This window comes from Parus major, chromosome 15, assembly GCF_001522545.3.
Source record: "Parus major isolate Abel chromosome 15, Parus_major1.1, whole genome shotgun sequence".
Classification (NCBI taxonomy): Eukaryota; Metazoa; Chordata; class Aves; order Passeriformes; family Paridae; genus Parus; species Parus major.
Window position 1 is genome coordinate 2,354,014 of NC_031784.1, and position 26,341 is coordinate 2,380,354.

Consider the following 26,341-nt stretch of genomic DNA (forward strand, 5'->3'; position numbering starts at 1 on the left):
GGGATTACGCTCGCCCTCCAATCGGCTGTTCCGGTGGACGGCGCGGCGGCGCGCGCCAATCCTCTGGCGGCGGCGCGCGGGCTTTGCCGCGCAGCGAATCAGCGCGGGAGGCGCGGGCTGGCGCGCGCTCGAGGCGGCCAATCACGGGGCCGGGCTCGGTGCGGAGCGCCCTCTATCCCCGTCTCCACGTTCGAAACTCTCGCTCGCCACTCGCCGGGTGGACGGCGCAGGGCCGCGCCTGTTCGTCGCCTCACGGCCGGGGGAGGAGGCGGCTGTTGGGCGCCGTGGGCTCCTAGCGATGCGGGTACGAACCGAGCGGGCCCACGGGGAGCCGGCGGGGGCAGCGCCGCTGCGCTTGGCCGGGTCCCAGCAGCCGGTGCCGGAGCCGCGAGGCTGCCCCCAGAGCGCCGCCCCTTTCCCCGCAGAGTGGCGGGCGCTGCAGCCAATCGGAGGCGGCGGCGCTGTCAACATCGCCGAGCGCGAGGAGCGGCCGCCCAATGAAGGGCCGGGGGCGGGGCTTAGCCTGAGCGGGCGGGGGGGGCGGAGCCGCTGGGGGGCGCTGGTGAAGGGACGGGGCCGCGCCGAGTGAGGGGTGACCTGTGAGGGGCCTGGGGGACAGCGCGGGCAGCGCCGCACTTGTAAGCGGGCGGGACGCACACGGAGCCGGGGGGGGCGTTACAGACCGACGGGAGGCGGCCCCGAGGGCGCAGACGTGGCGAGAAGGGTCCCTGCGGGGGCTGAGCCCGTGGGGCCCGGGCGGCTCCTGAGGACAGCCTGGGGCGTTGCAGCGCCGGGATTCGCTGTACCTTTTGGGGGTCCCTCAAGGTCCGTGGGGAGATGGGGGCCTGGTGGTGGGGGGGCCCAGGGCCTGTCACCTGTCTGCGAGGGATCGGAAGGAATCGGGTCTGGCTCAGGAAGCGATGCAGAACCTCACGGGCTCTGTGTTTGCACTGGCGCCCGCGTTCGCATCGAAATCAGCGCCGCTATTTCTGAGTTAAAAACACCTCGCAGCTTGTTTTTTTTCCAACCGTGCCCCTTTCTGCAGCTACGTGGCCGTATAAGGACCGGGCTGTGCTGTGGGATCGATGGATGACAGCGCTCCCGCAGCACAGTTACAGCTCACGAAGATGTTTTTTATCGAGAACAGACTTCTAATGGGGTTATGAAACGAGCCTGTGTCACAGCTAAGTCCCACCCATTTGCTGTGCTGCTGAGATAGGCCACCCATGATTCCATCCTGGGGATTCGGGGGTGACTGGTGCAGCCCCCATCCACTGCTCTGGTGACATTCCCATCCTCAGCTTTAGCTGTCACCTTAGCGCCTGATAACCTCCAAGTTTTGTAGGCTTCTGAGCTCTAGAAAAAGAAGAATGCCGTGTTTTTCTTCTTTTCTTTATCCCAAGAAGCTCTGCCAGAGGGATGTGTGTGTCTGTGATAACTTCCTTCCAATTCTAGCATTTTCAGCCCTACCCAGAGGAGATAGTGAGTGAGTACCCAAAACCATTTCTGCTAAAGCCAAGCAGGCTTCAGTAAAACAGGGGAAAATAGGGCAGATGTCCATTAGTTTCCTTCTGGTGAAAATATTTTATATTTCTGAAAATGTTAGAGATATATTTCCAAGAACTTGCAAATAATGAAAACTTGAATCTGTAAAACCCATCAGCATGTCTTGGTAAGCCCTGTAAAAAGGAATGGTCCATGCTTTGAAGGTGCTGTGCTTCTTTAAGGCAGCAGGAATTTATTCTTGGCATTATCAGACTATTAAGATGATATTTCTTAATGTCTCTTTTTGCTTTCCATCCATGGAATGATCATAAGGTTTTTATTCGGTGTTAGAACACAGGCTGAATTCACCAGGGTGTAGAACATGCTGAAATAAACCTTACATAAGAACTGATTAATTAATGTATTTCAAGGGTTTTCTTAGTGAAAGAATGCAAACTGGAAGAATATTTTAGTCTCTTTCCAGTCAGTCTGCTTTGAGTACTATAAGACTGTGGCCCAAGTATTGTGTATTTATTTATTTATGATGTTTTCAGTTAACCAGCTGCTGTTTCCAACCACTGTGGGATTCCCTTTTGACTCTTTTTTTGTTGTTTTATTAATTGGTCAGAAATGTAGCTCAAAGCAATTTCAAAGCTTTCTGAATTAATGTTACATAATAGCAATGAAACAAGTGATCTGTGAAAGAAGCAAGCCAAATATTACACATGGAAATGGCAGAATTGGTCGACCCCAGTCTAACTCAGTTGGTCTCAGTTTTATAATTTTTGGCGAGTGTGTTTCTTCCAGTGAAGGTTCAGATCCTCAATCACATCTAAATGCATCTATAATAGGAGATTTCACACCTTGCACATGTTGTGTGGAGCCCCAGATTTAAAAAGAAAACAACCCATCAGACCCAAACAACACGGTTTTACCTGGAATGTTTTGCATTCAGATGTCCTTTACAGCCCAGTCTGGATGTTTTAGGAATCTCTTGGACTTGTGGGAGGCTCTGCAGGCACGAGGCTGACTGAGCAGCACCTGTTTGCAGGGGTGGCTCAGGAGAAGGGAGGGAGCCTGGTTTTGGAATATTTGCACATTCTGAGCTGGTTTGGCTGACACAACTTCAGTTCCAATTCTGTTTCTTCACATGATGAAGTCAAATGTTTCTTTAAAGAAAGAGAGTGATGCTTATTTCTCTCTGTTTTCAGGGTAATGTCATATTTGGGACTAAGATATGGAAAAGAGCAATGTGGTGAATTCTGTACAAGAAACCCCTTCATCCTCTGCAGACTCTGATGTCAGAAACACCCACAGCTCTGGCTGTAACTTGAATTCTAACAGGTAATGTGCTGAAGGAGTCACTAACAAGTACTTCTATTATTTTGGTTCTGCTTACTTAGCATGCCTTCACAATAATATTGGTATTAAGGTGAAATTTTATTTCAACATGATGAGATCCCTAATGTAAATTGAGTGTATAATTCTCTTCAGGCAGACTGGCATATACAGTGTATTGTTTGGGCCACTGTGTTGCACACCTGACACAATAAATAATTGAACTGTTTTTCCTCATGTTTCACTAGAAGTCCTTCATCCAATCCCAATGGAGTTTCTGGTTACTCAGGGAATACCAGGTCCTCATTAAAGCCTGGTTCTGTTGAGCTGCTTGCCTCCTTTATGCAAGACATCCAGAACATTGGCCATGCTGACTCGGAAATTGTGAGGAACTGTGAGGTACTTGATATTAAAGTTTATTTTTAAAAAGTGGTATTAATGTATTAATACTTATTATTAATGTATTAATGCTTATTACAAATATTAATAATATTTGCATTTTGGAAGACAAGTCTAATGATACAATTCAGCAGCAAGATCTGTGTTTATTCTTAATGATGGGACATATCCTTTTGCAATAAATGAACTAATCACCTGGCTGGATTTTACTGCAATTTTATCTTAGTGATTTACAGTAATTTGTCTTTCTGTCTTGGTGTTTTATAATATGGATCTGAACATTTTTTCCTCAAGTTGCAATAAAGATAGCAACTTTGTGAACTGAAAAATTTAAACCATTAAAACTGTATCACATCAAACTGGTCTGAAGTGATCCTAGAAATTAGAAGGTGTTTTTTCTAAAAGTGGTTCTATTTTGCTTGACTTATTTATACAATCCATTTGTAAAGATGTGTAGTTTGTTTCCAGATTTAAACCAATGCAAAAATAATGATGTGTTTTCAACTAACTAATTCTAAACACTTTTTTGGACATTTTTTTGTCCTTTTGTATTTTAAATTTTATCATTATTTGTAGCCATCAGAAGGAACATCGGTTTTCCACACCATGGGCTTGTTCTTGCAGATTTTTCAGCTTCCTGGCTGGGATCCATCCAAATGTGTGTTGACAGATGCTTAATTTGGGTTCTCTTTAACACCTCCAGGAACAGAATATTGATGTCTGTGTCCCGTGTCCTGTGCTTCAAGCACTAGGCTCCATAAACATAAAATAATTTTTAAACATCAGATTTTGGCATGTTTCAGGAATGCTGTATATTTGATTTTTTAAAAAATTATCTCTTAGTTTCCATGACATAATTAAATGTGTCATGGCCTTTAGCTGGATTGTTGAGATTGTTGAGTTTCCTACTAAAGTAGATGGACAGAAGGGTGTTTAATTCTCAATTTTAGAATTGCCTATGATTAATGAAACTGGAATCAACCTTTCCAAAACTTGACTATTCTTTGCTGGCAGCTGTTCCTACTTTTAGTTTCCACTGATTGGCATGGTGGGGGCTGAATGCTGTTACTCAACTTTGTGTTATATCAGCACCCAAGGATAGGATTGCAAAACTATTTGTAGCCAGAGAAAAAGGTAAGAGGTGCAAAATTTCTGTGCTTTAATTGTTTTACTTTGTGGTTTAATAGGCAAGGTGGCTACAGCTACTGAGACTGGTAGAAAAACAATGCCAGGAACAAATAAATGCCCAGCAAGAGCAGTTCCACCATCAAATCCAAGTAAGTAATGACTGTTCATGGAGCTAGATAAGGCTGAATGATTTTTTTTTCCCTCCCTCCAACTCCTCCAAAACAATGCAGAGAGGCAGTTAATGGAAGTGGATGACTGGAGTGCTGTTAAAAGGATGAATATTTGAGACAGCCTTAGCTAATTTACAGAGTTAGGAACCATTTTAGGAGTGATTTGTGGATTATTTGTTTTCACTTATTTTGTTTTCACAAACATTTGGTTAACATTTGCTCATATGTACAGGGATTCTGTAGCTACAAGGTTTTTATTAACTGTTAGAATGTATAATTTCTAATTTTGAGACAATATAGCTTTATTTTCATTAAAAAAATGTCATATAACTTATCATCCCCTCATCCAGAGTGTATATAGCTCAGGAATATCATCACTGTAATAGCTGAACACCTATTTCACCTTCAGTTGAACAGTTTTCCTTTCTAAGAATGAAAAGTAACCCATGTGAAGGTTCTTATTTTTGCTGTTTATCCATTAGAACAGAAGAAATGTATATATAACAGACAGTAATACTATAAATATATAATGCTTAATATCTTCATCATTTTGGTTGCTGTTTTTCCCTTCCCTTTCCTGATGCCCTCCACACTAGTAGTAATCAACAGTTCCTGAACTGAATTACCAAGAGGTACTGTCCTTTTATCCTATCTCCTGTTTCTCCTGCCTCACCTCCCCACCTTCCTCCCCTCCCTCCCATCTTGTTATTTTCATGTTTCCTTACCCTTGTTTTTCCTTCCTCTTTCTGTAGTGGTTTGATTCACTTGTTGCTGATCATGGTCTTTACTAATCCATCGTGTTGGCTTGGATGGTTTTTGTATTTTTTTTAATAGGAAAGGCTACCTCTGGAAGAGCTGAGGGTGTGGTGTCAGCAGGGACTTACTGCAGGGGTTGCCACACTAAATACAAAATCAACAGCTGTAACTGAGTTGTGTGAATGCATTAAATAAAACAGATGGAGCTATTCCAAACTTACACCTAGTGAAAACACAAGCAACTCAACACATTCTAGTGAGAGTAATAAAAAACCACAAAAATAATCTGCTTTTTGTGGTAGAAAAGCAAGGTGCTGCATCAGTGCTGACATGACTCTGAGTTAAGGTTTGCTCCATGCTGGGTTTCAAGACCAGCTGTGCTTATAAAAATCTCCATCCATGTGAGAACAGGGGTAAAAAGACCTTGAGTTCATTTTGGAATGAGTGGGGTCAGCCCTTGGCTTATGTGATCTATACAATAAAAGATAACTGTGCCAGGGACAAGCTGTCACCAGCTATGGATCATCCCATTTTAAAATCTCTTTATCAAAGAGATTTTAAAAACAAAATTACAATCCCAAGACTGTAGAAAGCACATCTTTTTTTCCCCACTTTTTTCATCTCTTGCAGTTATTTGTGACTATGCACAAAGAAGTGAAAATGCAGTTTAATTGGAATAGGAGCCTTTCACTTTTCCTGCACAGGGTATTAATGACAAAGATTAAATGTCAGCAGTGAATCTGATCTTCTTTCTCCCCCACTCCAGCTCTGTTCTTTCCCTTCTGTGCTCCCTTCCCTACCTTCCTGACAGCTGGATCACAGAATTAAAATACAAAAGATTGCTGCAATCATGATTGAAATCATTAGCAGAACACAAAACTTAATAGTGGAAGGAAACTTCATCCCAAGTTTTTTGTTTGTTATTTTTGGCAGAGAAAGGCTGAACTGAAATTCAATTGTTTGTTCTATTGCAAGTTAATAAAAAATTTGAGGCTTGATCCTGACTAGAATTACATGTAGGTTCCTCTGAAGTTAAGTCTTCTTTTTTTATTTCTTACTTTGAGAGAATAAATCATTTTTGTTCAATTTGTGCTCTCCAGTTACTATTCACATGTGAGTAATGTACTGTAGTTCAGTGAAAAAACATGAGTTCCATGTGCTTAAAATTACTGCAAGTTTTTTTCTTCTTTCTTTCCTGAGGGAATTAGTTTGAAATATATTCTTGAAAACAGTTCTATGCTGTGTCTTGTCATGTGCAAGAGTTGTGTGCTCCTGCAGTTTCAGAGCTCTCAGTTGAGCTCTGCAGAATTGCTGGCCATGGGCACAAACGTGAAATCTCTTCACAGCCCTTGGCAGAAGCATTAATTATTTCTCAGATCTGTTTCAGGATTGCCAGTGCACAACTGTAAACCTTAGAACTTAAAAAAATGAATTTCCTAATATGCTGAAATAAGTCTTGTCAGACATTGTAGATTGAAGAGTAAGTGACCTGTTAAATCTAATGATCCAGTTATGGGTTTGCTCCATTCTATCAGACACCAAAACAAACAAAAGGTACAACTTTGGACCATATGGACCTAACAGCATAATACCTAAATTGGGTTTTTTAAAGTTGAGTTTTATGCAATAATCTTGCAGAGGTACATTATTCCTATTCTCATAATAGAGTAATGGTTAATACTTCCATTAAAGCATCCTCGCAATCTTTAAAAAGATTATATATCCAAGTGAAAAAGTGTTTCAGACCTGAATTTAGCCAAACACCTGGATACTTTGTATTTCTTTAGCTGGTTGGTAGGTAACTGTATTTGAGGGCAATTAGTGAATACATTCATGCATGTTTTTTACATGAATAAATGACTACTGCGACTCGTAATTCACTGCATGGAATTAAGGATTGTTCCCATGGACATTTTACTGTTATGCCACAGTATGTATTTATCTACTTTATGCATGAGATGTCTGCACATGAAAACTTGGAGTTATAAGGAATAAATACTCTAAATCTCCCACTAATAACATGAATCGAAGATGCATCAAAATAGGAGCGTGATTTATGGCAGGGTGTGATGGGATTGTGCCTTTTCCCCCCCGTGCAGCTGATTCAGGATGAGATAAAGCAGCTGGTGAGGTTTCAGAGCAGCACCTGGAGCCGGGCTCTGCCCACCCAGCTCCCGGCCACCTTTCCCTCCCTCCCCATGGGGATGCGCTCGGAGGCGTTTGAGGAGCAGGAGAGCCTGGTGAGCCAGCTGAGATCCAGCGAGGGGGAGAGCCAGCCCGAGGCCTCCGAGGTGCAGCAGGAATGTGCGGGCAGCGAGGCCTCGATGAACAGCGGCTACGGCTCCCTCTCCACCTCCGAGCTGAGCCCTGCCCAGCCCAGCGGGGGCACAGACTGCACCACGGAGCACACTGCCCACGGAGCACGGCTGCAGAGGGATGCAGACAGCATTCCAGATAAAAGAGAACTTTTAGCAAACGAGCCAGAGGAAAATCGTTCATTGGGAAGGAGTGATGTTTTAGTTTTTCCAACTGGCTTTGAACATAAAGCTGATGAAGATCATCAAAGTGGGAAAAAACCCAGGTAAGTGTTAAACTTTCCAAAGATACTAATTTATTATAGACAATCCTTATTCAGTAAAAGCTGGGAGTATGTCTGAGTTGAATGGAACCTCTGCTGCTCATTAGACAAATATTCTAATGTAGCCTGAAGTTTCTGAATGATGCAGGTCTGCATCTCCAGTGTTTAGCTGTTACAGATTTATTTAGGGGAAATACCTTAAGGTGTATATGTGTGTTTCTTACCATCTAGTAAATCTTTAACATCGTGGGCAGAAAAGTTGAAACAAACCCAACCAAAAAGAGTAACTGCAGATGAAGTATGTGTGAACTCTATGCAAGAAAGTGAGAGAGTGAAGAGATTACCACTTGAGAATGTAAGTCTCTTTTTATTTCATTGTTTTTCTAATGCTATTCTTGTAACTGGTATTATTTCAGAGTTGCAGCATGTTCTCATTCAGCATGTATTGTCATATTTTAAGCATTTAAGTTCCCATTCACTTATTTAAAGTTCATGTGGGCAAAGTTTACTTCTTGGATCATTCCATACTTAGGCACAGAGCTATTTTGGCTTATTTTATTCATTACCTAATTTTTGTTTAAACACCTCCCTGAGTGGCACATGTTCTCTCCTTGTAGAGATAATGGCCACACTCTCAGCTGAGGCTTCAGGCCTTGTAATTTTTGAAGGATCTTTGATGTCAGCTGGTGATGCCTCTTCTGGCACACAGGATTCTTTGTGTGTTAAGGCATTAACCACTTTGCTCAGGACAAAAACTTATGCACATGTCTTAGGAAATATCAGTTTAATTATGTGGCTTAGCTTAGTTCCACTTTTGGCTATGATTACCCTCAATATAAATTCTGTAGGTTTGGATCATGCTGTATAATTGTATTTGATCTCTTTGTTTAAAAAGACTAATAACATTTACATGCAATTTTTAAACATTATACCCTTTTTTTTTTTCCCTTGCCTTGTGATTTTCCTTCTGAATTTGTTTTTCCATTGGAATTTTAGACAAACCTTACTGATGCTGCTTTGCCACCATACACTTTTTACCTCAATCAACCCAAGGAAAGTCCAAATTCCATAGTATCAGAAGCTTCAGGTATAGTTAATTTCTTGTACTTCAATTCCCTTTCTTTTGAATTCTCATTTTTAAAACTCTTACTGGAATGCATCTCCAATAACTTCAGGGAGGTGAGGAGGATTTAAACACTGACAAGCTTTGCTATAGCATTAATTCTGCTTCTTGCTCCTGTTTTCAAACTGATGGCAGCTCCTGTGTATCACTGCTGGCAGATGTAGGACATGCAGCAGTTGGGATTTTTTTCCAAATTTCTCAGTATTTCTAAGTCAAACTTTGTGTTTAAAACTGTTTCATAATGGAATTACTGTTAATATCATGGTAGGATATCAAATATTAGCATCAATGGTGTGGTAATTACAGGAGTTCATGGTAATAGAGGCAGAATTCTTTTAAGCTGAGGGCACAATTATTTAATTGTGTGAATAGACAAGAATAAAATAATGGTGTGTAACGTGGTGATTCTTAATTTTGGGGGGAGGGTTGCTTTTTTTGTGTTTTGGGGGTGTATGTGAGGGGTGGTTGTTGGAGGGTTTGGGGATTTTGGTTTCTGGGTTGTTTTATCAAAGCTAGACCACTAATTCACATATTTTGATCATAACAGGGTGGATTCATTTCAGTAACAAACAGGGGCACAGAGATGCAGCCCTTCAAACTGTGTATAATTATTGCTTCTTCACAAGCCACTGAGGGAGGGACACATTTAAGAAATTGAAGTGGGATTGAGGCTGTGTCTGTTCCTCTTGTGCCATCCCTCTTAGTCCTGGTAGTTTGTCTTTGCATGCTACAGAATGCTGCACAAACTGGAGAGTTTGAAATATCTGGATTATTCCTTGGGTGGTACCAGATTTAAGTGCTATACTGGAATCATTAGAAATAGAACTGTGGTAAATGAAGATTTGCTCCTTGAACACCAAATCTGTATGTTTTAACTGCTTTATAGCTTTTGTTGCTGGTGCTGTGTGATGTGAGACTGATTATGTTGCCTGTGCCTTGCATTGAGATTTTGGTAACTCTTGGCCTGGTAACAAATGCCCTAATGACATTCTTCCAAATAATTAATACAGCATTCTTGTTACTGACAAAATAACATTTTACTAATGGATTTTGGATTCCTGTTCTATAGCTGTGAGCTTGACATCTGTAATTTGAATTTTCTTTTGGTGTTTTTTCTTATCAGGACTTTCATACTGGAAGTTAGATGAAAAGGAGATGTATCACACTTTACCAGAGAATTTCAGAAGTGAGTTACCAGATGTTTTCTCCACAAAAGTATCACCAGTTCAGGTAAACTTTGTACATGTTTAAAAGTTGTCAGGTAGTTGCTTTTTGTCTTTGCTGTTTGCCTGTGATGGAGAGAACCAGCCCTCCAGAAGTTACATTCTCTGTGAGAGAACTCTTTTGTTATCCCAGTCTCTCATACCCTGGCTCTTCACTATTCCTGTACCCCACTAACCTCACTAGGAATCTACTGACCTTTTGTCATTCAAAAGAAGCTGTATATAGGAGATGAGAAGTGACTTAGTAATATGTTAAAGGTGTATGTGTTTTGTTAAAAACCCTTTTTTAGCTGGGTGCATTGAATAAAGCTGCCTGTTCTGAGCTGCTTTTTTAGCTAAACCCACTCCAGAACTTGCTTATCTCTGTTGGGGGTGGAGGATTGTGTTCAGAAAAAGTAATGTAGCAATTTTGCCTGTTGAAGTTGTGTTCTGCTGATGAAAGGAAGTTATCATCACTGAAGGACATGTATCATAAAAGACAAAGGGAAAACAAGCAGATGCCAGACCAGAGTTTTATGCCTTCTTCCCAGCCAAGTCACCCACCAGAGGTAACATTAATTTCTTTACTTCACCTGTCAGTTGAGGGTGTGTTGGGCTGGTTTCACAAGGCTTGGCCCCTGCTGCCACCTCCAGTGTTATGCTGGAACAGCAGTTTGAGCAGCCGTGGGATGAAGCAGCTTGGGAAAGGATCCAGCTTGAAGGAACCTCTAAGAACAGCCTGAGCAGAGAAGCACCTCTGCTGCACAACCTTGAGGATGCTGCAGGGACAGATCCGCTGCTGCTGAGGCTGCAGCTGCTGAGCTGCACGTGGAACTGCAGTGGCAGGGCTCTCCCAGTGCTTCCCACAAGACAAGTTCGTCCCACCCATGAAACAGAACAGGCACAGGTTGTGGAAATGATTCTTTATCCTATCTATTTTTTTATACATCTCTCAATTCTGTACATAACCCAGTAATGGTGGCTGCTGTGTGACTGTGTTGTTTAGGTAATTGATGAAGTGCTTTTGTAACCCTGCAAAGTTTTTGTTTCGGCACACAAACAGTCCTTCAGGTTGCATAACTGAAATTTCAGAGGTTTTCTAGGAGGCTACAGATCTTGGATATGTCCTTTATTAATGGAAACTGAGAAACTCAAGTTACAATCGATGGGAATGTGCATTGTCATTTCAGTGTTACAGCTGCCTTAATTTCATTTGTCACTTCCAAAAGATTGTAATCATATTCAATATAATATCTGCAGTATGTTATATGGTTTACTGATGTCTTTAGATAAAATTTGTTCTTGTAAATGGAGTTAAATCACAATTTTTTTTAGCATTGTAACTAATTTCCTAGATCTTGACATTGGACCCAACCCTGCATATGAAACCAGGCCAGCAGACCCAGGGACGCTGTTTTTTCAATACTCCTGAGGACTCTACTCCCTTTTCTCCAGACTCAATGGCAGAGCCCGAATTTCCAAGTCATTGTGACACAGACTCTTTTTCACAGACAAGTCCCTCATCTCAGTTAGATGATTCTCCAGCACACCCTGCCAGCAGCAGAGCTGTGCACTTGGACCTGTGGAGAAATCACCCATTCCAGAGTGAAAACAGGGCCAGCTCTCCCTTCCCAGTGGCATACAGGGATGCTGACAATGATAATTCAGTCAACACTGAGGAGGAAGAAACACTGACTCTAACTCCATCTTCTGTTACTCAGTGTGCTGACAACAGTTTGCCAGATTACAGCTTTTCAGTGGCAGCTGTTGAAGATCCTGTGGTAATGTCAAAGTAAGTAATTTTTTCTTCTTTAAAAGTCTAAAGTTTGGTACTTTGATGAATTGGAATGAAAAAATAGTAGTAAACCAAACAAAATATGTGAGTTCTCCTGGTCATGTCTTTTTATGCATAAAAATAAAAATACATCCTTCCCTCATAGGCTGTGTGAGGGAGTTCATTTAGGTAAAAAATTTCAAAGTTTTGAGGGGGGTGGTGGGGTTGTATTTTCCTCTTTAGAATCAAATGTGGAGAAGCACAGAATTTACTGTGCTTAGGAGAAAGAAATATCCTCCATTCACTGTTGGAGTTGTGATGATTTGCACATGGACAGGCAGACAGGGCATATATTCCATATATGAGGGCTTGTAAAAAAGTGAAGCTTTATATTGTGTTTGTATATATTATTTGTATATAATAATCATAATATCTACCTCTATTAATGTGAAGACTTCTCTGCCTTAGATGACAAAGCTTTAACTTTGCTTTAGCTTGAATGCAAGTAGAGTTTTGTAAGAGACATTTATATGCTGAGTTCATGATGTGCAAATGAATCCAGCAGTGCATGGTCATGTGGATAGCTGGAATTTGTTAAAATTCTTGTACTGAAAATAGGATTAGGCAGAACCTGAGGGAAAAACACGCTCGACACATCGCTGATCTACGAGCTTACTATGACTCTGAGATACAGAGCTTAAAACAGCAGCTGGAGTCAAGCCATAGAACTGCTGCATCTGAGGACCTGAAGAAAATCAATCAAAGCCTTGCTGACAGGTGCTGTTTGTCCTTCTTGTCTTTCTCTTTGCATGGTGCTCTTTATATTTTAAAGACTGAGTATCCTTGTTTGGAATATCTCGAACAGTTTATGTCCCTCTTCAGTTCTGAAGATTTCATGCATCTATGATACTAATATTTCCCTGTTAAGTATAAATTTTGCATTATTTAATGCAGTTGCTAAGATGTGCCCTGCTTAAGGGCTTGGACAGGGCCCTGAGCTGCCTTATCTTGTGGAAGATGTCCCTGCTCGTGGCAGAGGAGTTGGAACTGGACGAGCTTTAAGGTCCTTTCTACTTCAAACTGTTCTATGGTTCTGTGAAATCAGTTCACTGTTGTCAGACAGTAAATGTGGTGTTTGGACCACAGTTCTTCTTTGACCTCTTTTTTTTGTGGAGCCAGTGCAAGCTTTCCTCAGGAATGGCTGGCAGGCAGAGGTACTGAGCAGTTTGTGATGGAATGATCTGTGTTGGAAGATTGTGCTCTCCTGTCATGCTGGTGAACATCATCCTCCTGTACCTTCCATGTCACAAGCACAGGTGACACAGGACCAGTCCTGAGTTCAGTGGTGACTTTACCCTGGAGTCTGTGTGCCCCAGCTGTGCATTCCATTATCTACAGCTTGAGTGTTTGCTGGACAGAGAATATTGATGTGATTTCTGTATAATTATTGCCAGTTAAAACTCATATTGCAAATTTAGACAGCTGAAATACTGCACAAAATTTGTGTATCCCCAGTTTCCTTCTCACCCCAGGCCACCACAGCCCTTCTGAGCAGAGACACAGCAGGGGCTGAAAAATGTGGGAGGAGGTCACAGGCTGGGCACCAAAATTCATGGGGATGCTTGAGGGAGGAAAAAAGGCTATAAAATGTAGATTTATTATTTGAAAATTTCAAGAGATTGGTGTAATCTCTGTGTTCTAAATAGGTGTGACCAGTTAGATGCAGCTCTGAATGAAGCAAGTGCTCGCATAAAAGCCCTTGAAAATAAGAATAATCTGCTAGAAAAGCAAATGGTAAGTATGTGTTCTTAAATCAAGTTGCTTTTTAAGTAAAAGGGTAAAAGAATGAACTTTTTTGTTAATAAGCTGATCAGTATTTCCATACTTAGCTCTTTTTATTTTTAACCTTTCCCTTAATATATAATATCAGCCCACATGTTACACAGGGACTTTCCTATCTGAGTTTCTTAGGATTCCCTACTTGAATCATCATCACTTTTGCTCATGAACTTTTTTCCAGGTTAGCAGGGATCAAACAAAGTTCTAAGAGTGAAATACTGGGGTGTGATTTTCACGTTTCTCTTTAATTTTTTAAAAAATTTCTTTATTTTGTTTTAATTACTTTCTTATTAGAGCTGCAATAAAAGAAATCTCACTTATGCTGGGGCAAAAATACTCTAAGTATATTTGCAGTTTTTATAGCTAAGCCAGATCTGTTTGCTTGTGCATAAATTAATGCACAGCTGCAATTGTTAATCAAAAACCAGGACACTCTGTCATGGAAGTTGAACATTTTGTCATCAGAGTTAGACACCTGCAGAGACTAATTCCACCTTCTTTTGACATTTTTCTGTGCTGGGAAGTAAGTCAATCAGATGGATTGGAGGCCTCACCTCTAGATATTTAAAATCCTATAAACTAAATATGTTTTTGGTGGCTTTAATCTTTATTTTCATTCTTTCCAAGTCAAAGAAATCAGCAAAAATCTTATTTAGTTCACGTGCAGGTGTACCCTCATTTTCTGTGCAGGTGAATTTAAGCTAATTCTTTGAACTGAAATGAATCATCTGCCAGGGAATAAAAATGTTTTAATCATTCAAAAGAATGTTTTCTGTCCTCCAGGCAGATTGGAGAGACCGTTTCTATGCCATCAGTGACAATTCCAAAGTCCTGCAGGAGCGGCTGGAGGAAATGCGCACAAGCCACAAGGAGAAGGACAACACCATCAGCCGCCTGAAATCGAGGCTCAGGGAGCTGGAGGAGGCTTTTGAGAAGGCTTACAAGTTATCTGACAATAAAAACACAAGGCTCCAGGAAGAGAACAAAATGTTTCAAAATGTGAGTAAAAAAATGGACGACGGTGTTGACAGCAAGTCCCAGGTGTGAAAAATACTCTGAGTTTACAACTGGAAAAGTCTTAAGGCACAACAAGAAAACAGAAATTCCTCAGCTGACTCCTTACAAGGCTTGGTGTTGGGGGCCACTGTGGACTTAAAAGATATTTAAAAGCAATTATTTAAGGTAGCAAGAGTTTGCTTGATGTGGTAACTCTTGCAGGAGTCTGTCTCAGGAATTTTACTACTCTAAATTGAAGATATTATGTGAAATTATTTTAGAAAGTAATTTTTCCTCTCTTAAGCTTGTTGGAGATGGACTAAACTTTTCATACCTCATCCCAACTTGCTCAAACTGTTCATTGTGTATGATTTTAGACTGAATCAAATGACTTGTTCCTCTGATTCTTCAGGAAGAGCTTTATGGAATGTTTAAATGGACTGGCAGAATAGATATTGGCTGGAAAAGCTACTTCATACTTTAACTTCTTTTTACAATTGAAATTTCAAAAGGCAAAGTCACTTTTAAAGTGACACTGAGGAATTTTACTGGTTCATTCATTCAGTTTCTTTAGAGACACATAATTTGAAAATTAGAAATACATTCTATAAGTAGCTCTGTCTCCTCTTGTCCTGTCTATAACTTTTTGTTCCAATTAGAATATGATAAGAAGAACTTAACAAATACTATTAAAGTACATTTTGTATCCCCTGTAGTGCTTCTGCATGTGTTAGCCAAGCTGTTGAGATGATTTTACAGCAGCCAACAAAACTGTTAATTGACTGTGGTCTCACTGTGGGTTGGTGTTCTTTTGTTTTGCTTTAGCTTTTAGGAGAATACGAGTCCCTTGGAAAAGAACATGAAAGAGTAAAGGTAAGCACACAGTGGATAATTAAAAACCCAAACTTGCAAACTTTGTGATAACATTCAATGGGATTAGCTGAATTAACTGAAATATTTGAAAAAGCTCAAACAGAAAGATCCATATTTATCTTTACTGATAAATTCCTTCTTCAGAGTCCTGGGGGGAAAAGGAAGGAAACTGGAATCTGTTATTTTCCAGTCATAGACAGCAAAAATACTGCAAATCCAAAGCTGAAGAAATTTAATGGATCCTTTGAAATAGGAAGGTGTAATTGATGTATTGTTTTCAAGACTGATGTGGGGTTACTTGGTTTTTATTTAATGCACTTCTGTAGTTTCTGAGCTTTTTACATTTTTCTTTGTGCCCTTGTAGGATACATTAAATACAACTGAAAACAAATTGCTTGATGCAAACACAGAGATTTCTGATTTGAAAAGGTAACTGTGAAACTTAATATTGTTTTAGCAATATGAAATACAAACTGTGGCCTAAACATCTACTCCCAGAGTGTGAGGGCTGTAGATCTTTCAAGTTTAATTATGTTTTATGAAGCATTTAATGTTGCTTCTGTTACAAACTGAAAATCTCATTAATTTAGGATATGCATTTTTTTTTCTATTTCCTCTGCTTCCACAGCAGTGTTGCCTGGTCCTGTCTTTCTGGCCAGATTAGCTGATTTATTTAACTTCAAATTCAAATACATATTTATATCCATATTTAGATAGAGATGCATGGAGACAGAAATGCAGCAGTTGCTCTTGTTCTCCTCCTTCATCCAGAATATTTGAATAAAAATGAGCAAAACTCTTAAGAAATGTGATGTTTCTTTTATGCCATTTAAGTCATCTCATAATGCATCTTTTTCAGGACAATTTTAAAACTTGAAGCTCAGCTCAAGCAGGTGGAACATGAAAATGCACTAAAACTTCGCCATATAAGTGAAAACCATTTAAGAACCTCTTGTGCCAAGTAAGTAACATTCAAACATGAAAACAATGTGTTTTGGAATAGCTTTTAACATGTTTTGGCTAAAAATGGATCAAGATGAGGTCAGTCCATGGGCTGAACTGGATTAAACACATGTGACGTCATCCTGAAATTGGATGTGCCAAGAAATTATTAAACCCAAATAAATACTCTGGCTAATGTATCTCTGACTTGGCAAACTGTCCCTGCTCTTCCCAAGTGAGTGTTTGCTAGGTTTCAATGCTCAGCTGAATTCCCATACTCCACAAAGATCTTGGGATAGTCCAGTTAGACATTGGAGGTTTTCTTTGTGTGCAGTTGGTTTAAAAAGCTGATTCTTGCTTAGTATGGTTCTAAATGTAGTTTGTGCAGAGAGTAGAGTGGAAGTTCAGTTAGAATGAACACTCTGGTTTGAATTGGGAATTTATGTTAAAGATATTCAAGTTGAATATCAAGTTGGTTTTCTTTGTCTGAGAATTTTTTTATGTTTTAAAGGCCTGAAAAGCTTTGTCCCCCTCTGGTTTTTATTACTCAGTTATGGCCTGTTGGTCTCTCCCATTTCAGCACTGATGCTGTGGATCCCAAAATGACAACTAATATGATTTGGGGATGTCCATTTGGATGTATTGAACAGGAATATCTTGGGGAGATTTGAATTCTGATAATTACAAAGACAGAAATAATTTATTTATTAATATATTAAAGGGACAGATTTCTGTTTAGAGCTCTTTTAATATTTATGAACCAGACCCCTCAACAATGAACAGAAAAAAGAAGGCCTGGACATGGCAGGCCATATTCATCAGGGAAGGGGGGATGTAAGAGCCAAGATGGATTTAGAAGTTAATCTGTCCCTAACTGATCCCAGAGGCTCAAGGAAAGCCTCATTCCAATTGAATGCCCAGCAGGATAGATTTACAGAATGGTGCCTATAGTTCATAGCTTGGGTAAACAAGACCCTTTTTTCCTAATTATCTGCTTTCCTGCTATAGAAATCGCATTTTTCTGTCGATATCTGAAAATAATGATATACTAATTGATGCTTACTAGTTGATATTTATCACTCTTGGGTCATCAATACTGGCTTTTCTTGTTTTTTGTTCATTTCTCTAATAATTGTTGTCCAAAGGAAAGCTGGGATCAGATGCTCTGAACTACTGCAGTAATCACCAAATGTTTTCATTTAATTAGATGAGATCTACATGCAACCCAAACCTGGGTCTGAGCAAGCAGTATTAAATTACAGGAAGATCTTTGTGGAGCTCTGCATTCTGAGCATATTGTGTAATTTAGACTGAAACCTTAACATATGATATTTTTCCCCCCAAATATTCTATTTTTACTTTGCAAGCACGTTTTAAAAAGCAGATATTTTTTCCACAGTATTTACAAATTTATTGTATATTTGTCTCTGTTTACTGGAATAAATCACAAGTTCTTCTTATTAAAAAAACAAAACAGAAACAAACAAAAAACCTCCAAACTCAAAAGCCTTTCATAATTTTGAAGCTTTTTATTCCCACAGCAAGTTAGGAACTCCTGATGTCAGCAGGCGAAAGTGGTTGATACCAGGAGCTGAATATTCCATCTTTACTGGGCAGCCTTTGGAGAACCAGGAAAGACCCAAAGATAACAGGCTGGAAGAAACCTATATTCCTTCTAGGTGAGTTGGTTTCTGAAATCTGAACTAAACTAAAATCTGAGCTAAATTTCTCCATGCTTTTTTTTTTTATTCTGTTCATGTTTGGGTATATGAAATAAGATAAAAAACTTGATCTTCTTTTTTAACTTCCACCACCTCACATTCTTTAAGGCACCATTCTCCTCCTGAGAAAGACTCCTCACAGGAAGATTCTTCAACAAACACAATAGAAAAGAAAGAAAATGAGATGTCAGAAGCACCAATTATAAAAGCCTTTAAAGAACTTGAAGAAGGAAAAATATTTAAAGATTGGGGCACACAGACAGAAAAAGAAGACGCACCAGCTAGTAACTCTTATTTTTATATTCCTGAACGTGTCTTTACTGGCTTTTCTTTGTTTGCATGTCTTTTGGCTTTGGTATTCTCAGCATTCAAATCCACCAGGCTTCAGTGATGGGATAAAAATGGTTTTAGCATACAAACTTGTGGGGTTCTCCTAAGAAAATTCAAAGTTAGATATCTGAGTGATTTGTTTAGAATAGGGGGAATGCAGAGGTTGTTGTGAGGTCTCGAGCTGAAGACTAATGTCCCCTTTTCTAAGAATATCTCAGTATTTATAAACAGTTAATGGAGTCCTAACAAAGCTCTGGCTGCTGTACATCCATTTTAGTTTCCATGGTGTTATATGGGAATGGAATTGAGGAAGTGGGACTGCCCTGAGCTGTTGTAACAACGCTGCTTTAGAGAAAACACTGAGTCTTTCTTAAAAGCTTATATTCTGGGCCTCAGGCAGATCCCTCAGCCTTTCCCAAGAGATGCTTTTGTCCTGATTTCCACTGTTTCTCTATTAAACAGTGTTACTCAGCATCATTTCTTCCTCACACACTGCAAAGATCCTTTTTAATGACTTAAACTCTGTTCCATGAGTAGGAAGAGAGACTTGAGCAAAACAGCACAAATATGTTGATGTGAGGGAGAAAAAGCTCAGTTCAGGGGAGTATTTTTGAGTTCATGTGTTGAAAAATATTGATTAATATAACAACATTTTTCTTTTCATTAGAACCATCAGCTCGACGTCAGACTGTTGGGTTTGTTGAAACTTCTTTGGTTACAAACCGATCTCCAGAGAAAGGGAAGGACCAGCACAGACCCAAACGCTTCAGCTCCCCCTCTGGCCAGAGATCATCATCCCTTCCTCCTGCAAACAGGAAATCCAGCACACCCAGTCAGTGCTTTTCTCAGCTTTGCTTTGTGTTACTCAAAAAGTAGAATCAAATCATGAGAGACTGCTCTAGAAGATGGAAAAATAGGGACAGGATTTCTGTGTTGTTCTGACAGTCTGAAAAAAAAATGTCTGTAATCACAGAATATGTGAGAGTTCTAAGTTTATTTTCCTTTTTCCATGTTGTGATGCACTTCTCATCTAATTTAGATAAACATGTAGACAGCTTTGAAGAGCATTCTTTTAAGCTGTAAGCACATGAGTGGGAGGTACTGCACTGGGGAGTTTGAGGTAGATAAACATACTTTGTCTTTTGCAGCAAGAAGAGAGATAATGTTGGCACCAGTGTCTGTGACATACAGCCCAAAACGATCTCCAAAAGAAAACTTCTCTCCTGGATTTAGCCATTTGCTCAGCAGAAATGAAAACACAGTGACAAGGTACGAGTCTGGTGAATACAGTTGTGTTCTGATTGTTTTTAGAGCAGCAGGATATTTATCCTGGTTTAATGCTGCTGTTTCTTGTTCATTAAATGTCCTTGAAAATCATTGTTAAGATTTCTGAATATGAAGCTAAGTTATGCTTTTTAAAATCTGGGAAGGAAAATCTAGAATGATTGAACAGGATTAGAACACTTGCTGTCTTCTTCTTAAAAAAAAAATTGCTTATTCAACCAAAAGGTGAAAAAGTAGAAAATAATGTATTGCTTGATACATGACTGCTGACAAGTAATTGCTGTGTGCTTCCTGCTCTGTAGATTTGATATACTTCTAGATGACCTGGAAACTGGTGCTACTTCTACTTTACAGCACAATAATCCAAGGAAAAGGCTCCAGTTTCACTCACTAGAGGATCTAGAAGGTAATCTGTCAAAGTGGAGGGAAATTGTTCTTTATTTTTATACCACAAATCTTTCCACAGTGGTAGTAGGTGCTTAACTAGAAAGCTGACTCTTTACTGTGTGAAGTCCAGCTTTTACAAATCCTCTACATCTTGCCATATTCCTGTAGACAGAGAAATCATATTCATACAATATTTTATTTTTATGTATATGTGTGTGTGCACAAGCAAAGTGGAACAAGAAAAATAATTAAATTGAGAAAGAAGGGCAATACATTTCCCTGTGCTTAACTCAATTATCCAATGCATATCTTAGCGGGGTCTACATTAAGATGTAGACACTGAGTCATACTAATAAAATTCTATTGCTAAACATTGCATTATGGACAGCAAAGAGTAACTAATAAAACCAGTTGTTTCAGATTTTTTGAAATGATTGATCTTTTCTCACTCCTGTAATCCTTGTCACAATGTTCTGCTTTTTGTTTTTGTCCATGCTCTGATTTAGACTGGTGTTTGCATGACAACCAGTCAGCTTGGTGATACTTAGAAATGTACCAGTAAAAGTAATTCCTAATTAGTACAACACAGGAATCTGGTTTTTAACCAAAAAAATATGCTGTGTTTCAAAGATCACTTGAAAGATGACCCTACAAATGTTCTGCATTCCTTTGGGAAGCTGTTCAAGGCAAGTGACTGAGGCTGTGCTTGTCCCTCTCCTCAGTTCATGCACTGCCAAAACCACACTGCTTGTGCTGTCATTAGTTTCTTTTTCTGTCCTGTGTAACAATTTCCCAGATAATTACACAACAAATAAAAAGACCCCTGTTCTGTTGATAGGAAGGCAGCATTCAGGTGTCAGACACAGCTCCTGCACTGAATCTGTCAGTAATGGAATGAAGAAAGCGGCAGCTTGGGAGGAGAGGAGCCAGAGATACGAGGCAGCACAATCACCTTGTGAGGAAGACTTCAAGTACTCAGCAAGGATTACAACTCTGGCTGAAACAGAGAGGCTTTTTGATGAGCTGACTCACGAAAAGCAACAGGCAAAGATTATTTTTGTTTTCAAGTTGTGACAAATTGTAATTGTGTGAGAGGTGAGGGATGGAGCCATTTATCCATGGAATGCATGGCTGAAATTCATCCACGACTTCAGTGTCACGTCAGGAATGTGCCATTATCCTTCCCTGCTCTACTTGCAGTCCTTCCCTGTCCCTAAATTCATTAAAGGAGAGTCACTGTAGCAAACACAGTGTGGGTGGGAGTTGGCACAGTATTGTGGTGTTAAAGAACAAAACTCTACATGTGTCTGTAATCCATACACCTCACCTCTCTTTCTGTAAGAGGAGTTAGGAAGGCTCTTACTGGCTCTTGAAACTAATTTACAGCTGAAGTGTTTTCTCTTATTAGATTGAGGCTGCACTGAGCCGAATCCCTTGTTCTGGTGGAAGAATGACCTTGCAAGCGAGACTAAATCAGGTGAAAAAGCTTCTCTCTATTACTGTTCTCTTTTGTTCTTCCACAGTTGAGAATACATAATGTAGAGGAAAGATCCTCTGGGTAGTAAGTGTGATTACTGTGGTAATTTTTATATTTTTGTTTTGTTTTTATGTTGTGCTTTTATATTGTTTAGTATCTTCTGTTTTTTGTACATAGTATGCATTTTGCCAAATCACTGCAAGAATTATCTCTTCTTGTGCTAACACTGAAAGGGAGATAAAGGCAATGCATTAACAAAATGCAGTGACTATGAAATAGAGCCCTGAAGCTGCAGAGGGGATGTTGTGCTGTAGGAGAAATTGCAAAGTTTAGTTTTTGTTTGGTTGGGTTTTGTCTCCTTGAAAGTACAAAGAAGAAGGTAAGAAGGTGAAAATGACTGGTTTAGGTGGAATACAGGGAAGTGCTTTCTGTGGAAAACTCTGCAGACTTTTAATAAAAACAAGTCTCAAAGTTGTCTTTTAGAGGTCTCTGCAAAGCCTTCAACCAGCATTTCCTAAATTGTAATCCCAGGCTGTGTTACCAATTTATCAATTTGAAATTAAAAGTGCATTCCAGGAAATCAATACTGCCACTCACTACAGTGATCAGCAGTTTCCTAAATGTGCCTCCCTAATTATCAGCCTGTCCTAATTCTTGTCAGGTTTCTCTTGTGGAGTTTTGTAAGACACCTGTTAAAAAAGCCACCAAATACATAAAACTAACATGACAAGTTTGTAGGTCTGCCTCTGGTTTTGGGTGATAACAATGCTCCTTAGGCCTCAAAAAGGATAGCAGGAATATGGGAATTATAGCATTTTCCTAATTTTAGGAGGATCATTGGATTTTATGATGTATTATTAATGCTTTTTGTTCTTTCTTTTAACTCTTCCTTTTAGGAAGCCCTGGAAGATCGTTTGGAAAGAATTAATAGAGATTTGGGGTTAATACGAATGACTCTGAAAAGATTTCATGTTTTAAGAACCTCTGCGAATCTTTGACAGTTCTCTCTTGACTGCAAATATACTTTTTTTTTTTGCACTAATATATAATGATGCACTCAGTAAATGCAAATTGTTTTGTATTTTTATAAACCCTGAAAAGTAGTTTTGCAACCATGTTACCCTTTACAAACAGCAATATTTTGTACTTCAAACAGCCACCTCTATTTTAAATGTATTTTTGTTACACCTGGGAAATCAATGTTTATCCTGTATTGTAATATTTTTAGAAATATTAATTATTTTTAAATAGTGATATTCAATTTATAATAAGAAACTAAAAGGCAGCTTGTTTTCAGAAAAAAATGGTAGTGTTACCCTTTTGCACTTGGTTTTCCTCCACCATTTTATAAATATTTATGGTGTGATGTAAATATTAGCCAAGAGGAGATTTTGAACTTTAATACAAAAAGCAACATGAGTTACCTGTATTAAAGAGAACCGCTGTTCTGTGGTAAATCCTTTTAATTTAAACCTTTAACATGGATATTTCTCATTGTGACAGAACTGTGAGCAATACTTGCACTGTGGCTGGCTGGGGCAGGCAAATCCTTCTCTGATTTATCTGATGTCTCCCAGCAGTGACAGTGAGGGGTGTTTTGATACTGTGAGTACCAGGATTCACCTGGCAGCAGCCTCCTGTCTCCCAGTGAACAACTCAACTCCAGCTGACACTCCAGGACTGGAATTCCTTACCTGAAGTCACTGGTTCCATGTGCCAGACTGGGTTTTTTGTGCCAGTGTTCTGTTTGTGTACATTTCATTTGTATTTGTGAGCATAAACCAATTTTTCTTGGTGAAAAAAATACGTATTTGCCAGTTGATATATTGTTGCATTACTGTCCAACATTGATATTTTGGTTTGTATTTTAATATTAAATAAATGTTTAATTAGATTCTTTCCTCCTGCCCAAGTACAGTAATAGGCTCTGGGATATTACATCAGCCATAATGTAGGTTTTAATCATATTGTGTGTTTCAAATTCTGTCCTTGTTCAAGATGTTTAGCCACCAATGATGTGATTATAGGGCCAGAATAGCTGTCATAAAGGAAGCTTGAGAAGGTCTGATTCTAAAATTAGAGTGCTGTGGTTTAAGATTTGATGAAGAACTGTCCAATCCATGAATGGTGTTTTCAAAAATTCTGCAGATTTTTGCAACCCCTTCTGCCCTGTGGATACTTCAGTGCAAGATCAGAGCAGGGAGAAGTCAAGGATGGGAGTTTCTCATTTTTCCCTTTACTCTAAAATGCAGAAATTGTGTCTGAATGCTTGGAGAGGACTTGCTCCAATCTATTTCCAGTCTCCACAAAGAGATGTAAAATTCTGCTGGCATTCCACGTTCTCACTGGTAATTTTTACTTAGAAGGGGGAAAAAAGAATCTTTACTTCCCTGCTTAGCTCTATTCAGCTGCAGTTTTCCCACTATTTTGTTATAAACAGGTACAATTCTAAAGCTTTCTTCAGAAATATCAGTCAGCCAGCGGGATTTTCACGAGTCCAGTAATGGTCTTGTTTCCTTTCATCAGTGCTACAGCAAAACCAAAGAATTTTCCTGACAGACATGAGAGGCAAGTAGGTAAATCAGCTCAGCTCTTTCACTGCCTCTCCTTGTAACCTCCCTTCATCTCCACTCCATTCTCTCCAGCACTATTCATATTCATGGACTCTTTTCTATTACATCCAGAAAACTGAATTGTGAGTCAGAATTTATTTTTTTAATCAAAAGTCCTCCTCCATCTGTTGGAGCTCTTTAGGCTATTTCTGTTCTATTATAACACTGAAGGGGGGGAAAAAAAAAGTGTTGCTTTTAGTAAACTTCTAGGCCACTCTTCTCAAATGTCTGTGTGACCTGTTCCGTGCGGTGCCTTTGGCCTGATTCATCAGAGGGGCAGAGGCTCTGCAGTTCCAGATTAAATCAGTGGGAGGCCTGAATGCTCAGCGCTCCTGAAAATCAGAGCCGAAGCACCAAAAACTGGGACACAGGGAACATTTACTGTGGGAACCAGGACTGTGCTGGCCCTGCCCTTTGCTGGACGTTGTCCTTCTGTTTTTAATCCCCTTTTGACTTCCCCCTCCACACGAGAAAATTGCCTTGTTCTCTCTTGGAGGATACATAAGGATTGCCAGATAACCAGAGAAGCTTTTGTTTCCTCTGAGGAGGACTTTAGTCATCTTCCTCTTGTGTTCTCACCTGACACCTCCCAGCTATGTTGGCATTTATCGCCTTTCCAGATCTACGAGGTCCTGCCTGGAGCCCCAGGCTCTCCTCTGCCTCAGTCTGCCCTTGCAAGACACTCCCATGCATAGTTTTCTCTATGATAATAAACATTTTCAACTCCTCCAGCTCTGAAATTTCAAACTTGGGGAAAATAAAATTTCTGTTTGATAATAAAATAAAATCTCTAGAAAGCAAATTTTAAAAGTTGTAGCATTGAAGGTTTAGGCATAATCTGCCTCACACAAAGCTGTATCTGGACTACAATTTAGTGTGGCAATGCAGGGAGCAGTTATAAAATAAACTGCGAGTATTTTGCCTTTGCAGAGAGGGAAGAAGCACTGGGATGATGCATCCCGAATGAAAAACAACCGCAGGAAATTAACGGAGGTTTAAAAGGCCACTGTAAATTTCATCGCAGGGCCTTTTTCTGAGGTTTCTGAATTAAACAAACGATCGCTGAGCTTTTTGAGATTTTTTTTTTTTCCCCTTCACTAAGCTTTGCAGAGTAAAGTTCGAGGAGTCTCCAGCGCAGCTCTGGGGGCAGGTGAGGGCAGAGCGCGGGCTGGGGCTCGGTGAGCGCCGTTACCTTCCACCGGTACCGGCAGCGAGCGGCCAACGAGCCAGCGGGGGCGGCGAGCGGAGGAAGGCAGGACCATCCCGGGGTACCCAGCTCTTTTCTCCGCTTTTTCTCCGCTCTTTCTCCACTATTTCTCCGCTCTTTCCCCGCTCTTTCTCCGCACCTTCCCCGCCCGGCGAGGCGGCCCCGCTTTCCCGCGCTTCCCGCCGCGGCCGGCAGGGGGCGCACTCGCCCCGCCCGCTGAGGGGGCGCGGAGCGGAGCGGGGAAGGAAGTGGCGGCTCCCGGTGCTGCCGGTGCGCGGGGCTCGGCTCGGCTCGGCGGGCGGATAAATCTGCGCGGCCGCCGTGCCACAGTAGGGCAGGGGCAGTGCCGGTGAGGGGCTCTTCGCCTTCCCCGTTCCCTCCTCCCCCTCAGCTGCGGCGGCCCGCCCGCCTCGCCTCGCCTCCCCCCGCCTCCGCCGTCCCCGCGCCGCGGCAGCGCCGGCGGGCGAGGAGCTGCCCGCGCCCGGCCCGCCCGCGCCGGGGATTATGCCAGCGGTGCGCGGGCATGCCGGTAGGCAGCGACCGGTAAGCAACGGCAGCCGCCGAGCCGCGGCGGCATCGGCAGCAGCAGCACCAGCAGCAGCAGCAGTGGGAGCCGCGGCCGAGAGCAGCCGGTGCGTGCCGGGGGGCGCTGAGGGCGGGCGGGGGGCGGCGGGGAGAGCACCAACACCTGGCGGCTCCCGGGCTGGCCCGGCCGTGCCG

The 26,341-nt window shown here is 40.9% G+C and overlaps 2 protein-coding genes across 15 annotated transcripts in view; both read left to right on the forward strand.

The window, feature by feature from the left end:
- Window positions 1-97: 97 nt before the first annotated feature.
- MPHOSPH9 (M-phase phosphoprotein 9) lies at window positions 98-23,703 on the forward strand. 9 transcript variants are annotated; one of them, XR_001524287.3, is made up of 24 exons: window positions 98-304; window positions 2,697-2,829; window positions 3,072-3,222; window positions 4,410-4,499; window positions 7,376-7,857; window positions 8,086-8,209; window positions 8,851-8,941; window positions 10,101-10,207; window positions 10,623-10,748; window positions 11,535-11,971; window positions 12,572-12,730; window positions 13,660-13,747; window positions 14,576-14,791; window positions 15,614-15,661; window positions 16,026-16,090; window positions 16,521-16,622; window positions 18,145-18,282; window positions 18,433-18,608; window positions 19,322-19,486; window positions 19,807-19,923; window positions 20,241-20,344; window positions 21,164-21,369; window positions 21,734-21,802; window positions 22,699-23,703. XR_001524287.3 is itself a non-coding variant. In XM_033518277.1 (24 exons), the coding sequence occupies exons 2-24, from the start codon at window positions 2,723-2,725 to the stop codon at window positions 22,798-22,800; spliced, it is 3,471 nt and encodes a 1,156-aa protein (XP_033374168.1). In that variant the 5' UTR covers window positions 109-304; window positions 2,697-2,722; the 3' UTR covers window positions 22,801-23,703. The 9 variants fall into 9 exon arrangements, 8 of the variants coding, with proteins under 8 accessions (XP_033374168.1, XP_015499594.1, XP_015499598.1 ...); XM_033518277.1 differs by having other exon boundaries at window positions 109-304; window positions 3,075-3,222; window positions 19,803-19,923; XM_015644108.2 differs by having other exon boundaries at window positions 110-304; window positions 19,803-19,923.
- A 2,385-nt stretch (window positions 23,704-26,088) lies between these two features.
- The window catches only part of PITPNM2 (phosphatidylinositol transfer protein membrane associated 2), a 123,614-nt gene continuing 123,361 nt past the window's right edge, over window positions 26,089-26,341 (forward strand). For 2 of the 6 annotated variants that reach the window (XM_015643801.3, XM_015643803.3), the window contains exon 1: window positions 26,089-26,253. The gene's annotated coding sequence lies outside the window, so the exon portion shown is untranslated. The remainder of the gene's footprint in view (window positions 26,254-26,341) is intronic. The other 4 variants (XM_015643804.3, XM_015643806.3, XM_015643807.3 and 1 more) reach the window with 3 other exon arrangements.